Source organism: Aptenodytes patagonicus, chromosome 12 (genome assembly GCF_965638725.1).
Source record: "Aptenodytes patagonicus chromosome 12, bAptPat1.pri.cur, whole genome shotgun sequence".
In the NCBI taxonomy this organism is placed as follows: domain Eukaryota; kingdom Metazoa; phylum Chordata; class Aves; order Sphenisciformes; family Spheniscidae; genus Aptenodytes; species Aptenodytes patagonicus.
The window spans coordinates 6,392,928-6,412,567 of NC_134960.1; the positions used below are offsets into that span (position 1 = coordinate 6,392,928).

At 43.5% G+C, this 19,640-nt stretch overlaps 1 protein-coding gene across 5 annotated transcripts in view; it reads right to left on the reverse strand.

Annotated features, from left to right (window-relative positions):
* The window catches only part of ADAMTS2 (ADAM metallopeptidase with thrombospondin type 1 motif 2), a 266,308-nt gene that overhangs the window by 170,001 nt on the left and 76,667 nt on the right, over positions 1 to 19,640 (reverse strand). For 3 of the 5 annotated variants that reach the window (XM_076350335.1, XM_076350339.1, XM_076350338.1), the window contains exon 3: positions 17,774 to 18,135. In XM_076350335.1, the coding sequence (XP_076206450.1) occupies positions 17,774 to 18,135 (362 nt within the window). Of the gene's footprint in view, positions 1 to 17,773; positions 18,136 to 18,238; positions 18,318 to 19,131; positions 19,220 to 19,640 lie in introns of those variants that run through there. The other 2 variants (XM_076350336.1, XM_076350337.1) reach the window with 2 other exon arrangements.

Here is a 19,640-nt window from a genome sequence, read left to right on the forward strand (position 1 = left end):
CAGCAAAGGTGGGGAAAACCTCTTTTTTGCTAACTAAGTTTAAGAAAGAGGATGTTCAGTAGACACTAGCAAGTCTGAAGACAAACATCTGAAATGGAAATAACCTTGTGAACTGGCATGAGAGCACTACCCTTCACCGTAAATGCATCAGCAGGCAAACAATGCCAGAAAGATGTTTTTAGAAAATTTCTCATTTAGGGTTGTATTTTCAAAGACGCCTAAGGAGAACTGACATCCAAACACAGATGGGCACCTAGCCTCCTCAGAACTTCAGCTTACATGGTTACAGTTGCATTCCAACACATCCAACTTAACCTGTGGGGTTTTTTCCAAGCATCCCACTGTCGTAAGGAAACCCCCTAAATGCTTTTTGCTGGAGTGCTGACCTCAGTGTCTCAAGAGTGCTGTAGGCTACTGAATTCAAGGGCTACTGCTGCCACCCAGGCAAAATGGGTCACAGCAAAAGGAACGAGGAACAGCATTTCTGAGTTTTAAATGCCAGATCATTTTTGCAGCCATCCAGCAGTGCATATAAATTCATTTATTACTGTATTTTTAATCTGTCTGTACATGATTGATTCTGTGGCTAGTTCCATAATAGCCTTTTTTAATTATTTTTTTTTAAATGTAACCCACTTTTTATGTAGACCTTCCAGATGTGTAATATATGAACTTTTCCCCTTACCTTCTACTTACAGCATTAGTAGCACTGAAAAATTGTTTCTCTTTTCTTTTGAACCTAGAAACTCTGTGTTCCTTAAAAATCTTACAAGAATATTCAAGCAAAGTAAGTGTAAATCATTAGCACCTGACTTCAATATTGTTTAAAGCCTATCTTTTTCTTCTGTCACACCTCACTTCCCATTTTTTTCTTATTATTACCTTCATTGAATAAATGTGTCTATGGAAACTTGTAAATAGGCAGGACAAATGTAAGGATCTTTATAAATTTAGTGCTCTTAAAAATCCACAGTTGTATCTATTTCAAAAGGACTGAGGCAGAGAAATATGGAAAAGCTCATCTGTAAAGATATTGAGACTTTGGCTGCAGTTCACTCAACTTCACAGGGTTCATCACAACAGTCTTTGGCTCTCCTCCCTTCTGTTTTCTTCACTGTTAATGGATACTTTACTATTTAATTAGTGCAGCATGATCCAAATCCCATCAAAGTCAATAAAACTCTTTTCATTTATGTTAATAGGCTTTGGACCAACTCCTGAATTAGTACCAGAATCAAATAAAACACCCTTAGAAAAAGAATAGATACACCAAGCTTACACTTTAAAGTACAATCTTAAAACCTTCCTAAGGTTTTTACTCGCTTTAAAGTAAATCTCATTATTGAACATCTCATAAAACCAGTTGGACAGTTCTTTTTTACCAGTTTGATTAAAGTGTCAGAATCTAAATGTATGCACTGCTTCTCCGTGAAAAACCTTCCCATGATTAGGACAGCAAAAGGTTACGTCTTCCCAAAGCTATTCCTGTGGTTCCTACATTGTGCAAGTATGTGACGGTTCACCCTGTGGGAAGATAGATTTGGCAATACAACTGTATTTAAAAGCTCCTGCCCCCAGACACTTGTTATTTCTCTGGCAGCACCTTAGTTGTGCCAATACAGCTTATCCATTGGGGTGCTCTGAAGAAAACTTCACCAACGTGATTAACCCATTAAGGCTATTTGGCCAGACAACATCCAAACCTGACCAAGTGGCATTAAGACAGTCAATGCCCGACTGAAGAAGGCTCTGTTCAGTGGGGCAGTCAGTACTGTACACAGCTGAATTTCCATAACCACTTTAATCAAATTAGCAGGAGAGAGCACCAGCTATTTTTATCATACAGAGAGAGAGGAGGCTTTCTGCTCTTAGACTATACCCTAGTCACTGCAGAAATTAATGAACCACAAAGCAAGCAAAATGATACTATGTAAACAGGGATATTAAACCTTCTTCTGATACTTTTGACCCATTTTGGCAATACCAACCAAGCCGCACAAAGCCACTGCATCATTTCTTACATAACAGCATGCTTTAATTGACGAGCACATTAAACATCAAAGCTTTTTGCAAAGTTTGACCACAGAAATCACATTCAGAAATCACATCCCACCAGCATTGACTCAGCGGCAGAGCCACAGAATATTTTTTTCAATTCCCAAAAGCCCAAACAAAAGGACCAAACCTGTGCTGTTGGTTTGGACGGGGTTTTTTTATTTCACACTAGTCCAGCCTGGCAGCACAGCAGGCTGGGAGACAACTTTCCTTGCAAACAGCTTTGGCAGAACGTTAATAGAGAAGGAAGAAAATTCAGGATGAGGATGAGAGGTGCTTCAGTCCCTCTGGGCTGGAGCTGTGAACCCTTCCCATGGAATCAGTCACAGCAGCTCTGGAGGAGACTGTCCTGCAGCACACGGGACGCGTTGGTGATGTGCGCACGTGGCTCCAGCTCCCTGCTCCCATCTGCCCAGTGCCTCTGGGCAGCCCAGACTCACCTTATATCGTCACATGTACTCATTTGCAAGATGCAAGAAGTTCAGTTTGCTCTCAAATGGAGTCAGTATTCCAGCCCTGCCCTGCGGACTAGCACTGAGGATAAATGGGGACATGACTTCATGCCTCATTCTTCCTTCTGGAGGTACTTGTTAAAGGAGAATATTCACTGAACAATGTTTTTTTTGTGAATAGCCAAGAAATACAGTGTTTTCTGCTCATTCCTGCTGCATGGGCTACTCGTAAGCTATTCTCATCACCTCAGCACTCCAGTGCCAGGGCTCAGCATCTTGCCCTGCTGACACTGATCAGATGTCTCTAACTGCTCTTTCCTTTGGCCTTTTCTCTGACCCATCCCTTCCTCTCCCCAAAATCACACACAGAGACAGTCATCTCGCTGCTCTGAACACTACGCTCTCCCGCAGCAACCACGGTGCATTTTTCTCCAGTGAAGGAAGTATTTCCAGCTCATGAAAAGGAGAGCGGTACCGTGCACCAGCCCAGCAGCAGGCTGTGGGGAGGTAGACTTTCAAACAATCTGTGTAGCTTTGGAATTCAAACCCGTAAACTGTGGTGGAGCGCATTAACCACTTCTTGGCAGCAATTCCAAAGATGGCCATTTGCTCTACATTCCTCAGCAAAGGAGCGATGCTGACAAGGTCCCTGGCTCTGTGAAGGCGAGGAGTGAGAACCTACAGGCTCGACTATCACCTAGAACCAGCTTCAGGGAGGACATCATCACAAGGAGAAAGCTGCCTCCACACAGACTAGAAAACACAAGTATTAGGGCTAATCTAGCCAGTGCACCGTGCTGGTCTCTGGCACTGCCTAGTGCTTTCATGTTTCAAGAAACACCAAAAATTATAAATAGTATATTGGATTACCTGTGCAGTGCTCTTCACAGAATAAGTCTGTTCCCAGAATCAACCATATTGTTCTCTGTAGCTGTCCTCTGATGCTGTGGCCAAATGCAGCAGATAAAGTAGTCCAGGAAGAAAAAAAAAATCTCTTTATTAGGGACTAAGCCAGGTTCTTAGTGATATTTGAGCTATAATCAATACCTGAAGGGTTTGGAGCAAAGGTAGCTGCCTGCCCACTTTTGTCTCTCTGCTTTGCCCCCACTGCCCCCACTTTACAAAGCTGGTAAACACGGACAGGGCCAATTTGCATGGATGCTAAAGAAGCTTATGGAGACCAGCTACTGAATAGCAACAGGACTCTCCACATCAAACTTCAGGCAACCTGCACTCCTCCTATGGCCAATGCCAGTGGTGATGGGTATTTTTTTGATCAGTATGACAGAACGCCACCAGCAATATTCACTAGGTGGTTCACCAAAAGATGAAGTTTAACACAACTTTGTTTAGTGCTTTTTCAAAAGGCTGGACAAAAGGCTGGCAAGGTAGCACAGAGCCAAATGGGCAGCTTTATGACAAGACGCTCAACGTGTGTTTCTGCCACTGTGTTCTGCTTCCTCCTGACACCGCAGCATCACAGTGAAGCTGTAATGTCACTTCTACTCATCAGAAGTAGTCAAAAGTACAACTCCACTGAAGCATCTCATTGCAATTTCAAAACTTCTCTGAGTTTCCAGCTTGGTAAAATGTTCCAGCACTTTCTAATCCACATTCAGTTGCCCTCTGAGTGCTAACAACTCCTCCATAAAGCAGCCTACGAAAGATCAGAACTTCCTCAGAGGAGACAGAGGTCAGTCTATCTTCATCGTTCTTTCAAAGGATACTTAAAAGCACCTCACGATTTGTCACCAATAGCATATAGCAGTCACTAAGCAGCCTCTATATATGAGGATCTGCCTGTGACTCTGCCTTTTTTAGTTAAGAATGTGATGTCCTAATAACAAAATAAAATTTAAACTTAAGGATTTAGTAGACTTCTTGCAAATGTCGACATTGTATTAAGTCAAAGCAATGGACTCAGTGTCGCAGAAAAGATATATAGAGGATTAAATTTGACCTGATAGGTCTCTGATGTCAGTGAAAAGTGGTCTTAATATAAACAAATATAAAACTAAAAGAGAAAAAACCAACAGTTTCCCACAGTGGGATAGCTAGAACATACTGTAGGACTTGCAAGCAGTGATTCAATATTCCAAAATTATATCCTTGGGTTAAAGACTGCACAGAGTTCATTCTGGAAGTGCACTATAAAAATGTTACCTAGGCACAAACATTTCTTAAATCCACAAGTCAAAGCAAACACCTCTTTCAACCACCCCAAAGGAACACAAAATTGCCAGAAGCAGCTAAACCCTTCAAAGACCTAAGTATATTCATCACAGATGAATTTCACATTACTAATATCGTATTTATTCAATAGTTTTGCCAGTGGTGTCATGATTTCTACAGGCTTGCATGATAACATGAAAATGTCACAAAAATTACGTCAGAATGGTAATTCAGAGACAGGAAGCCAGGAGGCCTTCAGTGAGCCCAGGCTTTTGCATGAGAACCAACAGCACTCACAGCTGTGTCTTTAACCCATCTGCCCATTCGCGACCAAGGACTCTGAGAACCTTCCAAGACACCGGGATCCCTGGTCTCCTCTTCCAATGCATTTCGCTATTTCCAAGTATGAAAACAAATCTGAATATATTACTTAACAAAATCTCATGTTAATAGCACGTACGCATTCACAGATCTTGCATGTCCTGCTGCCTCCCAAGAACAAGCGTATCTCTTTGCACACCATGGTAGCCTGCAATCCAGACTGTCGGAGGAGGGCATGTCACCAGAAGAGTGTGAAAACATTTAATTACATAAGGCCAGGTCCTCAGCTAATGCAAAGTGACAGAGCTCCCAGAAATCCATGGAGACATGGTGATGCAGATTAGCAGAGGTTTGGCTCATTATAATTGAATAGACCCAACTTCTAATTTTCCCATCTAGTGACAGATTGTTGGAATCCTGACCACCAGAATCTCAGAGGGCAACAAGGAGTTGAAAGGAGATTGCATCAGAGAAAGTAAACTCCGGTTTGGCTGAAAGCATATTTACAATCCAGGAGTTTCAATTAGCTGTTGCTGAATTATCACAAAAGTCTGTTGAACACATGTGCAATTAGAGTTTTTCTCACGTTGCTCTCTCTCATGACTTTGGGTTTTTTGGTTGGGGGGGTTGGATCTGGCATTTTTGGGTTTTTTTGCAAGTGATGCTAGTTTTATTGAGGTTAGAGCTAATAATCTCAGGCAGAGAAAGCTCTTCCCACCATCACACCTCCAGCAGTGCAGAAGCAGAGGGGCAACCTCAGTAAGCGGGAAAATCTTTCTCCTTTCTGGCCCCATCTTCATAGGAAGAAAGAGACAGAAGAGTTGTCAGAATGAGCCTGCAAATTCAAGGCAGCTGGAATTGCCTCATCCTCCTGGCATGGACCAGAGGAGGGTTTCTCCTGATCCCTCCCCCTCGCTTAATGCATCACCTCTTGTGTGGCAGGGATGTGGTGTGAGGCAGAAGGGGAAGAAGGTTTAGCAGAGCTATTTCAGTTTTAGAAGCATGCAGTTCTGTCCTGTTCCATCCAGCATAGGGGATATAAACAGCGATGGGAAAAGCTGCACTTGAGCCTCTCGTACTCACCTCCCTCACCACCACCACCGCACCAGGGGACAGAGAACAAGGTGAAAGACAAGGTTATGATGTGGAATACTCCATGGCCTGCTTTTTGTCCCAAATTCTCTGCTAATCAACCTGCCCATACAAAGCCCAATGAAGCCAGTGAAACTAAACACACTCACTTCAACAGCTTTGGAACAAACCCAAAGATCAGCTACTTGCCATGGGACCTCCCAGGCCTTTATGCAAAATGATGCTGGACCATGACATAAAAATTGACATAGATCTATTTTTTCTGTGTGATCCTCTGTTTAGATAAATGCAAGATTATTCTATATTTTCATAGGTTCAGCATTTTTATTCCATTTTATAAGATGCATATGACTATTGTTGGCTTTAATTTAACTGCAGTGAACTAAAAACTCTATTTTCATAGTAAATTCATTACTCTTTCCTACTGAGGAGTTTAAATGAATTTGAAACATCTTGTAAATTGTCTTGTCTTTCTTTGCTTGTCTATTACTTATCCAGACTGATCTTCATATTCCTCTTTCAAAGTTGTAAATCATCCTTTGATTAATCACATTTTTACACTTACTGCTTATGTCAGCCTTAATGTGCCATAACTTTGCAAACAAACGTAATATTGACAGACACCTCTAGCATTTATTTGGGGATTAAATATTTTCATTTACTGATGAATGGTGGGTCTGCCATTTTCACAATGAAACCTAAAACTATTAGGAAACTCTGATTTCAAGCTTTGCTACAAATCTGAAATCAATCCAAATTCATCCCTAAAACTTCTTCATCCCTAAGCTCTTCATTGGTATTGAACTGAGGTGGTGTAAAATTTGTGCTTCTGGGTTTTGGGGGTTTTTTTGTTCCCAATAGGTAAGAGATTGTGACCTTAGGTAGGTTCACACTGTTCTACAGAGAGGTGTTTTGAAAAGTTTCAAAGCCATATTTTTATCTAGCTATTACTTACTTTGTTTAAGTATATGAAAATTTTTAGACATTTTCAGCCTTGCAAGCTTCAAAGCCTGCCAGCTTCCAATATAACTCCTGTCACGTGAGAGAGTGTTGGCACGTGAAAGACTCTTGGCCCAGCTCAGCTGTCTTCATCATCAGGTAGTGATTTATTTCTCAAAGACTGTTTTTTAAATACATTATGGTTTGCAGAATGCCTTCCAAACAACATCTCTCACATTCCTTCCACAGCTCCTCTGCTTGGGGAAAGAAATAAGCCTAGCAATTTTAACACTCTAAACAATCAAGAAGTATATTCTTCTGCATATGAGTTGGATGAACATGATTTACCCAAAAGCCATGATTTAAAACAAATAAAACCACTATTAAAACAGTAACCACAGCCTGTGCTGCCACCTATCCTTAGTTAATCTCTGCATTTTCTGCAGGCTCTTTTTCCACTTCCAAACTACAGGCTCTGTCCTGCAAACAGGTCTCCCCTTCAAATGATGCAATGGCCATGGACACTGGCCCTTGTACCAGCCTTGGGAGCCACACACTTAAAAATGGGAGAACATGCAAGATGAATCTACTTAGAGCAGGTACTGGATGTTAGTTCTGTCTTCCGCATGTGGGGGAAATATCAGCAAAATTAGCAAGTCTTTGGAGTAAAATCTGTGCTTTACCCTCTTCCCTTCTAAATGCTATCATTTTACTGTATTTGTATTAAAATTTAAATGGTTTATTACTATGTTTAGCTCTTGAAATATTTTTACTCCCAAGAAAATAAGCCTTTTCCTTCCTGTTGGACTTGCCATATTATTTTGACTTTCTCCATCCTATACTGAATACAATGTTCATTATATCATACCAAAAAGCACATGTTCAGAAGCACAACTTGAAAAAGAAACTCCTCCTACAGGCCAAATTGTGCAAGAGTAGCACTGAATCTGCAGTCCCTGTCCTTCTGGGTGTGAAGGTGCCTTTGGATGAGTTTGCCTGAGATGGCTAATACATGCCCACCGGACATGCTGGAAGCTGCTGCTGCAGCCCAGCAGCCTGCAGGGCACAGAGGGAGGAGGCAGGCATGTAAGAGGGACTACCCAGCAGCAGAGGGAAGCAGGCACAACAGCAGGCTGAGAGATCTACGCTCAGGGCTCCTGTAGAAACATGCTGTATTGGATACAAAATTTAATCACTCCTGCCATTTCATGGACTGCTTCTTGTAAGTACTGCAAGTGATGGGGTAAAAGAAAAGAGGTCAGGAAGAGCTGCTGGCCAGCCTGCTAGTTAGCCATGCAGTTTCTTCTCCGCACCAGAGAGAAGTAAACCAGAAAACACATTAATAAGGGCTTACAGACTCAGGGCCTACATCAAGATGCGGCACTGTGCCATCCTAAAACCTCAGAAAGATATTTTGCTTTTATGTCTTTTAAAGACCTGTTTAAATGTTGACCAGGTACATCCTTCTAGTCTTCTTGCTTCAAAAATCTTGTCGAAATAGTTCACCTTCATTAAAGTGCAATAACAGCCACTACCCGTAGTCAATACGCCCAGTGAAGAGAAGTAACTTAAATGCATTAAATTAGCTTTATCTAGTCACAGATAGAAGGAGCTCTTCTTATCCACAAAGATACCAATGATGTTCACTGACTCTTCCCCATTACAGGATTAGTAGGTTTCATGCTTAATTTCAGTAGAAAATGGATTGTAATCTGTCCCCTGAGGTCCACTGGGCTCGAGGTTAAATGTTGGGAAAAAGTGGTCTGACCATGTAATGAAATTCAAACACAGAGGTGGCAACTACAGGAAAAGTTAAAGGGAATGACAGTAGGACGGAAGTTAAAGTAGCTTTATTTATAGTTCACCACATCAAAAGAAAAATGATCATATTCTACTTTGCAGGTGTAAGAGTCAGAAAGTACCACGGACCCTGGGCAATTTCAACCTCTGCATTCTCCATGGAGAGCTGCACAAGTGAAGAATTAATTGTGTTTATTTATTTTGAAGATAAAGGTCATGAGTGAAGCAATAAAGAGGCAAAACATTAAATTTGACATAAACCAATATAAAAGGAACAAGAAAGAATATAAACCTGAAGGGAACGCTGATAAACTATAACACGCTTAGGATACCAAGACCAAAGAGTAACAGCAAGTTGTACAAATGGGACTTCAGTTTTAGCAAGGCAAAATTTTGGAAAACAAACACATTAGTAGATACTGTTCTACAAGGGACATTAAGAAAGAAAAAAAAAAGGCAAGTATATAAATTTGTGGTCAGGGCAGGTTCTCCCTGTGGCACCAGAGGGGCTAAAATGATACCGAAGTTACCACATTCAGTGACTGAATCTCCCCCACTTGAGGGGCAGCAAGCCCACGTAACACATGCCAGTGGACAAACTCTCTCAGAAGTACATGTCAGACAGGAGAGATCCCTGTCTCTTGCTTTGTTTTTACCATTCAGCAACTTGCCTTTCCCTTCCGACTGCTTCTCCCACCCTCCCTTCCCCCATCAGAATGACTCTTCTCCCCACAGCAGCAAACTCCATTCCTTTCTCTGATCCCATAACACTCCCCTCCAATGGAGGTGGAATTTTATTGCAAAGTACAAAAAAAAATCAAGCAGAGCTACAAAGCGGAAAGCCATCATCCGCAGAGCAGAACAATTTGTTTGTCCAAAGCTGCAGTTCCAACTTCTGATGCTCAAAGGCACAAATCAGACTCCCTTAAATAGACCCATTTCAAAATCATGAGAATAAGGATGTGGTTTTCCAATACAGCTTGACTCTATCTGTTACTGAAGGAGCAATCCCACTTCTCTCCTCAAGCCCAGCTGAGGGCGTTTCCACATTCATCCCTTTGTCTATACAAATGTCCATCTCACCCCACAGAGAACCAGTTCAAGCACCTGCACTGGCAGGCAGCAACTCTCTGGTTTGGCCACACACCCACTGAGTTAACGTATGGTGGAGTAAGACCAGCAGGGTGCGGGAGCAGGGGAGGAATGGGAGCACAGCAGGGGGAGCAGCCAGGGGAACAGGATTACCCCTCTCAGTAGCAATGAGGTGTTAAGAGAGACTCATCTGTACCGTAAAATGATACCTTCAAAACAACATACTTGGGATGATTTTCACCAGCCTGGTGATTTTTGAGACTTTGAAAAACACAACTGAGGTTTCTCTGTCTTTTCCTTGAGGGAAACTCTTACTTAAAAACACTTACTTTAAACAGAAAACAGTTACTTAGAAGAAAACGTTAAAAAATTGATGCTGAGATTCACACTTATGACTCCAGGAACTCCAGATTTGAGAAAAATACCAGATGTTTTGAGACCTGGGAATAACTCAGAAGATCTATAGCAGAGACTGTGATTTAGATATGAGGAAGCAACGTGCTCTTCAGCACTTGAAGAGGACACTCTTCTCTTCAATGTTACAGTTTAATAGAACGGTGCTGAAAACAGCGTGTGAAATGTGGGCCTTTCATTTTGCAGACTATTAAAACCGGGAACCCGCTGTGTCAAGACTCTGCAAACAAAGATGAATTTAAAACACACACAGATAAAGAGGCTAAAGAAACCAGATGTGATGTGTTAAAGAACTTACTGAAACTTTGGAAGGAGGAGAGCAATAAAGGGAGAAGGTGATTTGAAAAAGAGGGTGTGCACATCAAAGCTATTCGCGGGAAGCAAATGCAAGGTTGTGCAACCCCCTACAAGAAACTGAAGACCTGCTCCCTGATTCTCTGTTTTAATCAGGCCCAGTATGAGAAATGTCCTAGTGTGCAATTAAGTAATGGCATGACCTGCTTACAAAGCAACAGTCACCATTAATAAAAAGTGCTCAGAAGTAGGTCGAATAAAATACTAGTGTGATCTGTGGAGAAAAGGTCCTGCTCCATGCAACAGCTGGAATTCTGGTTGATCCAAAAAAATATTTTCCAGCCTTCTGTAGCAAAAGGTAAACATGCAATTAACTCAAAATGTGGGAATGTCTTGCCATTTGCAGGAGTCTGTACTGTTAAATTCTCAGAGAATACTGGAACACCTTGCCGCACCATGAGGAAGCACTGAGCTGGTAGCTAAGTAAGCTAATAGCATTTTTCAAGGGACACACCTTTGGAAGCCGAAGAGGGACAGACTTCTCAAAATAGATGTTCTGCTTACCCCAGAAAGTAATTATGACCTTATCAAAATTAGTTACTATATTTGGATCTTTCAAGATGGAAAGTAGAAGGAGCCATTAGGCACATTTTCTTGGACGTACATGGTTTAATATTCTGGTTGGAAAACTAGTTCTTGTGTGGTCGAAGAGAATAGTACAGCTGAGATACTACCACAATGAGGACAATGCAACACAAGGTCAAATAGGACATAAGGAAATACCTATCTTTTATCCAAAGGCCTACAACATACCACAAAGATACCGGTTTTGATTGCCTGCGGATATTCTGTCCAGATGGTGTCCACCTGTATGATGTAGGAAATTACTTACTCTGCTCTCAGATAAAATGTAGGTAAGATGATCCATGCACAGAAGATGCAAAGAAAAAAATAGTGCTTACTGATGACAGAGTCTCTTTTAAGGACAGCAAAATGAGGATAATTTACTCCAGTTAGAGGCTGAATCATAGTGTTTACACTCTCTGTGTTTCAGACTATAACATTTACAAGGGAAAGTCTCTGCAATTTACACAGCAGAAGGGGCTGTGTACTACAAGGCTAGTGTTGGCCAGGGACAGTAGAAACCCAGAGAATGGGTTATGAAGCAAAGTCTCTGTCCTGTGAAAGTATATGGATATGCTCGAGTGTTAGGCATCAAAATAGCTCCACTGCTTTCTGTCAGGCAATGCAGGTCTTTTATAGCATGTGTGTGGATGTGGATGTGCAGTCAGGCTCTGATTGTGCTAAAATTTACACACATGCTTGGCTTAAACATGTAGAGACCCCAGCTGAATTCAAAAGACCATGTGGGTTAATGGAGATCCCACTCTAATCATCTGCAGAGGAAGGGCTGCTGTTTTCTTAAAGAGAATGACTTTTAGATTTTGTTCTATACTGTCAAAGGAATTATTTGCATTTCTCCTGCTACTGTATTATAGTTCTACTTGTCCAAAAAGAAAAAAGCCCACAGTGGTTTTTGCCATTACACAAAAAACAGATGGCAACTTTGGTTTGATTTTGTTTTAATTTAAAGAGAAAATGCTCCCAAATGAAGAGATTATATATGCCAAATGTTAATCCACTAAAAATGGATGCAACCTGATCATAATGTAAATGCTAAGAACTTAGAATACAAAAAAGAATTACTGGAATTATTTGTAGCAGGCATCTGTTTTAACTGTCAGGCACTCGACCTGACCAGACTTTGAAGACAATATTGTGCTACCTTGAGTTCTGCTTTTTTGCTACATCACAAACCAGCGTAATCCAAAAAACAGATAAAACAGAAACTAAATTGTAAATCCATATGAAGGCAGGAGATGGAGGTCTAAAAGGAAAAATAACACAGTTATATAAGCATGTTTATCTTCTCCTGGTGTATTCATTGTGAGCAGATCCTTCACCCTCTTATCCAAGTAAATTACATGATCCACCTAAGGTGTGTTAGATTCAACTTCAGCTCTGTGGGCAGTTCCAAGAAAGCACCTCTGTCAGGAAGGTATTTAAGAATATAACCTTAAAACTCACTGACTTCAAAGAGCTCAAGCTCAAGCTCAAAGTGAAGCAGGATTATACTAAACAAGGATAGATTTCACAAGGTGTTTAAATGTCTTCAGGAATGCAGGGAACGTGGCAGGAGGGAGAGGGGGGATATTCATCCAGGAAGGCGAAAGGTGGGCATTTCACATGCCAGGTAGTTGGAATTGCTCTCAGGAAAGACTATTGACTGAATCTGGAACCTGGGTTCCTACATTTACAATTTACATGATGTGCCTAAAATTAGATTATATGAATACTTCCCTGTAAAATAAAGACTGCAGAAAATAAAAATATTCCATTATCTGATTTTAAAACAGTGAGGAAAAAACTAATAATACAAGTAATATATAACAAGGTCTTGAGACAACTGACAGACGTGCACTTACGTTAACAGTAGTCAAAGCACCAGTCAATTCCTGAAGATTCATGACTAGCTAGTAAAGTGAATGTATCACCACAAACCCACCCAGGTCAGCCCAGTACTACAGTTACTATTAGTATTGGGCATAAGTCTAAAAAGCATTGCTGGCTTCCCAAGCATTTCTAGAAGAAATAGCATCCGGGCAAGCAGCCAGCCAAAAGGCTTCTCTCAAATGGTTTGCGAGGGTTATTACAGCATACAGTAAAAACTGAAAGTTGTAGAGCAAACCCTGCCTACTTCATCACGTAAGAAGAAACACTTATGTCCATTATACTAGTAAGGTGACTATGGCTTGGTACCCCAAGACATGTAATGCTTACAGATCCATAAGAAAACATACAACCATAAATGTCCTGAATAGCTTACTTTCTGTATGTCCACTTCTAGTAACTTCCCATTTTAATGACAATATAGTTAAATTTTTTGACAGCTGATATTTTAACTTTTAAAAAAGGAAGAGGATTATACTAACGAAGCAGAGCTAAGACATCATGTTGTGTTATTGAAACTGATGTTCCTCTATTTGCTTCAGCGGGTGCTAGATCCTATTGATTATTCAACCTGAAGCTGTGATCCTCAGCCTTTTAGGATCCCGTCAGTAAGTCTAACTCTGCACTGCAGCCTAATTTAATCATGTGCTCATTATCTATACCAGATGTGGTGTTTGTATTGTGTTCCTCCTGTATCTGCTTGTGTTTAAGCACACATCCTAGCCCACAGACTACAAATGTTATGAGGAGACTGGGAGAGAGTTTATGTCTCTAAAGTTCCACAACCAAACATTGCCATCCTGTCAACCTGAAGAAGACATTTTTGGCACATCAGCCTCAAGCATTGCAGAAATACTTATCAAAATAAGAAATCCAGATGCATAAAGAGTTCTTCTACAACGGCAGGTTCATCTGCTGGGGTGAAGAAAGGGAGTTCCCATACTTAAGGCAGTGATATAGAAGGACTGCCATAATTCTAACTCTTTATTTTTTTATGGCATTTTTACAGCCTCCAAGCGTTTCTCCTTCACAACTAACCCTTGGAGAAGACAGCCAGCTCCCTCATCCTCCAACTGCATCCACAAGTAAGGATCTAGCCAAGGACCAAGAACGTACTCAAAGTGCAGTATCTTCCACAACAGTCTGCAGGCCATGGACAGCTGACCACGTTGGTTCTGCCCACACAGTGGAAAATTAGTTTGAATGTTATCATGCCAACCAAGATGATACCAACTTGTCCAGAGTGTTTTTATCTTAGGTGGGAAAGCTTTCACAAAACTTTTTAATATGGTAAAAATCCTATCCATAATTCAGAAAGCTGTTAAAAAAGCTGTTGATCAGCTTTAACTTTCCAATGATTCGTAAGGACCCACTTCGGCTCTGAAAACACACCTAGCTTGCATACTTCAGAAATTCTCTTCATCTGTCTCTGATTTGATTTTTAGGTCAATAAAACTAATGTTGTCATTGACTTCTGTTACAGAAAACTGGGAGGACCCAAACTAACTGTGTATCTCCTCAGTCAGGGCAGCAGATAATTCTGTATATGCATTCACCATACCTTTTCATTTTTTAGAATTATCGCAGATTAAAAACCTTCATCATTTATAGTACAGTTCAAAAATCTGTTCACAGATCTACTATTTTCATGTAAATCCCTTCCAACAACTTCTCATTTTGGCAATACCAACACCACCAGACAGACTCTTCTCAGACAATAATTGGAAAATAAGACACAGTTAGCAGTAAAGTGCAAACCAAAGGGGATGTTCAGAGGAAATAACATCAGAAGTTGGCAAGGTGGCAGATGCATTCACTGACTTGAACCAGATTCAGCCAACAAAAGTTTGCAATGTAAAGATCAAACTATGAAACTTCAATTCAAATATTATTTCAGCCCTAATGTCTGGATGCAAAAGCTGGAAGCCCACCAGAAGCATAGACAGAAGTCAAACCACCTTCAAAAGCCAGCACTTCAAGAAAATGCTAGGAATTAAATGAAGCAAGTTTATAACAAACAACTCTAACACTTGTCAGTTGACAACTCAGTTGTCAGAGCGCTCCACCATCCCTATCTCCAGAGTAATCTAGAAAAGGAGGTGGAAATACTTGGGGTATGTTAGGAACATTGGCCATGGCATGTATATTGTTAGGCAACTGAAAGAAAATCCATGGTACTACAGAATTTCTCCACTGAAGTAAACTAGGTGTGAAGAAAAAAATGGACATAGAAAACTAGTTGAAAATAGCCTTGTCCATGTCTTCATTCACATCTGAAATACCAATAAACCTGAGAATAACACACAGCCCAGTGGTCTCTAAAAATGTTTTGCTAGCAATACACTGCTCCACAGTACACTGCTCCAGAGACTCTTCAATACTCCTTGCAAACACAGGAAATAAAAAGGTAAACCGAGAGACAGTTAAGTGCAGTATTAACTTCAGTGGGTTAGTTGCTCATTACTGCTGTCCATGGACCAGTGGCTTTTGGGGAACCACTAGTATCATTTCTTGGAGTTTGTGTAATTCTATTGATATCTGTTTTAAACTCTCGCCCCACAAGAAAGAAAGAAACTGAGATGGAGGGAATGGGTAGAGATGGAACATAGTACCCAAGGGATTGGAGTTCAATTCGTTGTTCTACAACAGATTTACTGCACAATCTCAGGGAAATCATTACGGCCAGATGCTTAAAAGTATTGAGGTAACGCTTCCTGTGGGAAGGCTTCAGTGACCTGGGCAAAAACGAACATGGTCTCTGCCCAGCAACATTTACAATGTAGATACGCGCTGGAGGAAACAGTAAGCCATTTCCAAATGTATTAGCAGAATCACAGAAGTTGTAGTGCCATGCGAGAACCAGCATGACATCCAGATTAGAATATGGCAGCTCCCACACTAGACCAACTCTCCTGCTTCTTCTAATGAAAACAAGGATGCTGGAAAGAGGCAGGCACACAGGTTATGGATACAGGTTGAAAACTAAAATACTTTTGGTAGCTTTCTGGATTCTAGCTATTTATGAGTGCCATTGAATTGAGGCCTGGCTTCATTCCTTTGCACTTGAGAAGTTACTTACAAATGAGAAAAGAGCAGCATTTTATAAACATTTTGTCATTTACACATGCAACATGAGGCCTTGGGCCTTTAGAGTCTTATCCATACTTTGGCTTTAACTCCTGTTATATTTTATAATAACTCTCTTCTCCAAATATAAGGAGTCCACACTCTGGCTAACACTGGGAGGAAGAAGGAACAAGCTCCCCCACCACCCTTACAGTCAACACCTGTGCCGATGAGAAGAGCCGGCACAAGGCAAGCAGCAGCCATCAACAGGATCTTCCTCCACCTTTCAGCACAGATGAACAAGGAAGAAGAGCTTTGGCTCCACCCCAGTTCTGCAATGCCCAGAGCAAGTAAATTTTGCCTTACACAAAATAATCTGTGCTAGGTATGGGGAGAGCAAAGTACTTCTGCTTCCCCACCAGAGGAGGCCTGCAGGCTCATATTCTGCTTTCTGAATTGTTCTTCTTGCTCAGTCCTGGTGTTCCTCTTGCCCTCAGACAACTGCCCACATCAAACAATGGCAACATTAAAACCTGCTTCTCAAATCAGGAATGCATGTGGCTAGGAGAAACCACAGGAAAGGAAAGAGTAAGGGGAAAAATATTTGATTCCCTTCCATTCTCAGATAGCCAACATACTATTTCCATACATGTTATCTTCTTGGCACAGCAAATGAACAACTTTCTATGATTAAATAAATAGAAATACAACTGACTCACACTGGCTTTTTATGCAGAGAACAGAATGCATTAAAATTAAGTAATCTCAAAACTATGAATTCTAAAGGGTATAGCAAGAAAATACTGGCTGGATAAACTGTTCATTATCAAAAATATAGCCCTTTTCTCACTAAACAAATTGCTGTGCAGTAACTACTGTTCAAATGGTAGTATGACAGTTTAGGATGTCAGGGACAAACAGTTATAATTTGACTGCTGAACATGCACTCCAGAACAGAAAGCTGCAGCAAGTTTTAAAACACACGGCCTTGCAAAATGTATCACAGGGAGCTGTTCTGCTTGTAAAACTCAAACTCTTTTGTGACTTTCCATCAATCACTTGATTAGGCAATGAACCTCACCGAGTGAAAGATCCATGAAAACAGACTCTGAATAAATTAAAATTTTCCAGGGCAAAACCATATTTTACCTATCACATTTGTTTCCAGGGCAGTCCAGCCCTTTATTCGGGATTAACTCTTCTAAAATTTCCCTTCGCAGACTGGAAGTGAAAAGTGGAAGAGGATGCCGAGAACATGCCATTTCATCCTCTGTTTCAAAACATCAGACACCTCAAGTAACTTTACCACAAATCAACATAAATCCTGGCTTCAGCTGCTCTGTTCCAGAGTAGCTACCACAGAGCATGTGCTCAAACTTCTAGTGCCACTGCCTGTAAAGAAGTGCCTGGTGCAGCGCAGCTATTCCCACACAAGGGAACATTAGTTAATTTGCATTCACAGTTACCATATGAGGTGTGAGTTTCTGACAGTCCACACATTTTATATTTAAAGACTGTAGGAAATTAATGTAATTATCTTTGATATAATAACAAAAGTTACTTACCAGCCCATCGCAATTGCTGATAGCGACTGAAGCATTTGGCAAATCAGTGATATCCCCAACATAGAGGCAATTCCCATAGAGAGGTTCAATGTGAGTCTCATCAGAGTCCTCCTGCCATTCAACTGTTGCTCCAGGGGCCACGAGCCTGGAGTTTGGCCGCAACCTGAAGTGAAACTCTCTTCCAAAAACAGTGACATTGTAAAATATTTGCTCATTTGCTGCTTCACGTTGCAAGTCCTCCGCAGCTCTCCTGAAGCGTGCTTTTGGCGGTCCAGACACCAAGTGGGATAGGAACCTGCCCTCTGCATCGGTGCTGGTGGGGATGACAAGGCTGTACTCCTCTATATTCCTCAGAATTGGATCTTTACAGGGAGAAAGCAAGAGAGGAGAGAGATACTAGAACTAAACATATCTTGATGCCACGCGATTTTTATTCCATTATTCATTAGCACAGCAGACACTTACATAAGGCAGATGGACACTGCACTCTGTGCAGGCACTTCATTCACCGGCATGAAGTGTGCGGAGTTCATTCAAACTTGCCTTTTGCTCCCCAAAACACCAGACGGCAGCGTGAGCCTCCCCACCCAGCAGGGACCCCGCACTCCCGCCCATGCAGCGGGGTCCCGCCACCTTTGCCCACCCAGCCGGGACCCCGCACCCCTGCCCACCCGGCCGGTGCCCGGGTCGCCTCAGGGACTTTGGGGCTACCCGCGTGGCCAGCGATGATAAGAGGGCGCTGATCCACTTCGGGACTGCTCGGAGGGGCAGGGGTACGGGCTTGGTGCGCAGGTGGCAAGCCTGCAAGGGAAAGGCACGTCCCTCAAACTACCCCCGGCGTGGCGGGGATGAGTCGACTGGTGATGGGGACGCCACGGGCAGCGATCGGCAGCGGTGTCAGCGGGAGCCCCGGGAGTTTTGGACGGCGGCGATGGCCGGGGCAGGAGGAGGAGGCGGCAGACGAGCTGCCATGTGCTTCATCCCGTACGCGGAACTCCAGGCACCGAGCTCTGCCCGCCGGCCCGCCGGGGCTCGCCCCCGCCGTGGGGCAAGCTGCCGGCGGCCGCGGGGTTGCGGGCACCGCGCAGCGCTGTCACCGCCGGCGGGGCTCCCGCGTCCCTTCCCCGCCGGGGGCGCGGGTGCCCCTGTCGCCGTCCCCGTCGCTGCCTGCCGCTTGCAGGAAACAACTGGAAACCCGGCAAAAGTAGCCGCAGAAGAAGTTCAAGGGGAGCGGAAAGCCGCGGGGCGACGAGCCGCGACTTCAGACGGGCGGGCTGCAAGGCACCGCCGGCGGCGGCGGGGCAAAGCGAGCAGCCCAAAGGCGGCGGGGCGGCCGCGGCGCCTCGGCGGAGACCTACCTCTGTCCCCGGGGCGCCGCAGGGCGCCGGCGGGCAAGGAGAGCGCGCAGCAGAGCAGGACGCAGGCGATGCCCGCGGGAGGGTCCATCGCGGCGGCCCCGGCCCGACGCGGGGGCCGGCGCCCGGGCTGCCCGCAGCCGGCCGAGCGCCGCGCCGCCCGCAGCCGGGGCGGGCCAGGCGGCGGCCCCGCTCCGCGCCTCTCCGCGCCTCTCCGCGCCGCTCAGCGCTGCCCCGCGCCCCGCCGCCCGCGCATTCGCCCAGCCGCAGCCGCAGCGGCAGTGGCGGCCGCGCTCCCGGCTCGCAGCGAAGCAGAGACACCAGGAGGCGGCGGGGGTATAATACTGGAAACACAGGGCGTGCAGGAGTGAAGTCAGGCTGATTGACAGAGGCGCTGCCACACGGCGCAGCCGGGCCGAGGGGAGCGGGGACTGCCCGCCCTGCCGCCCCGCCGGGCAGCCCCGAGCACCGCGCCGTCCCCGGGGGCCGCCCGGCCCCGCGCCGCGCCCCGC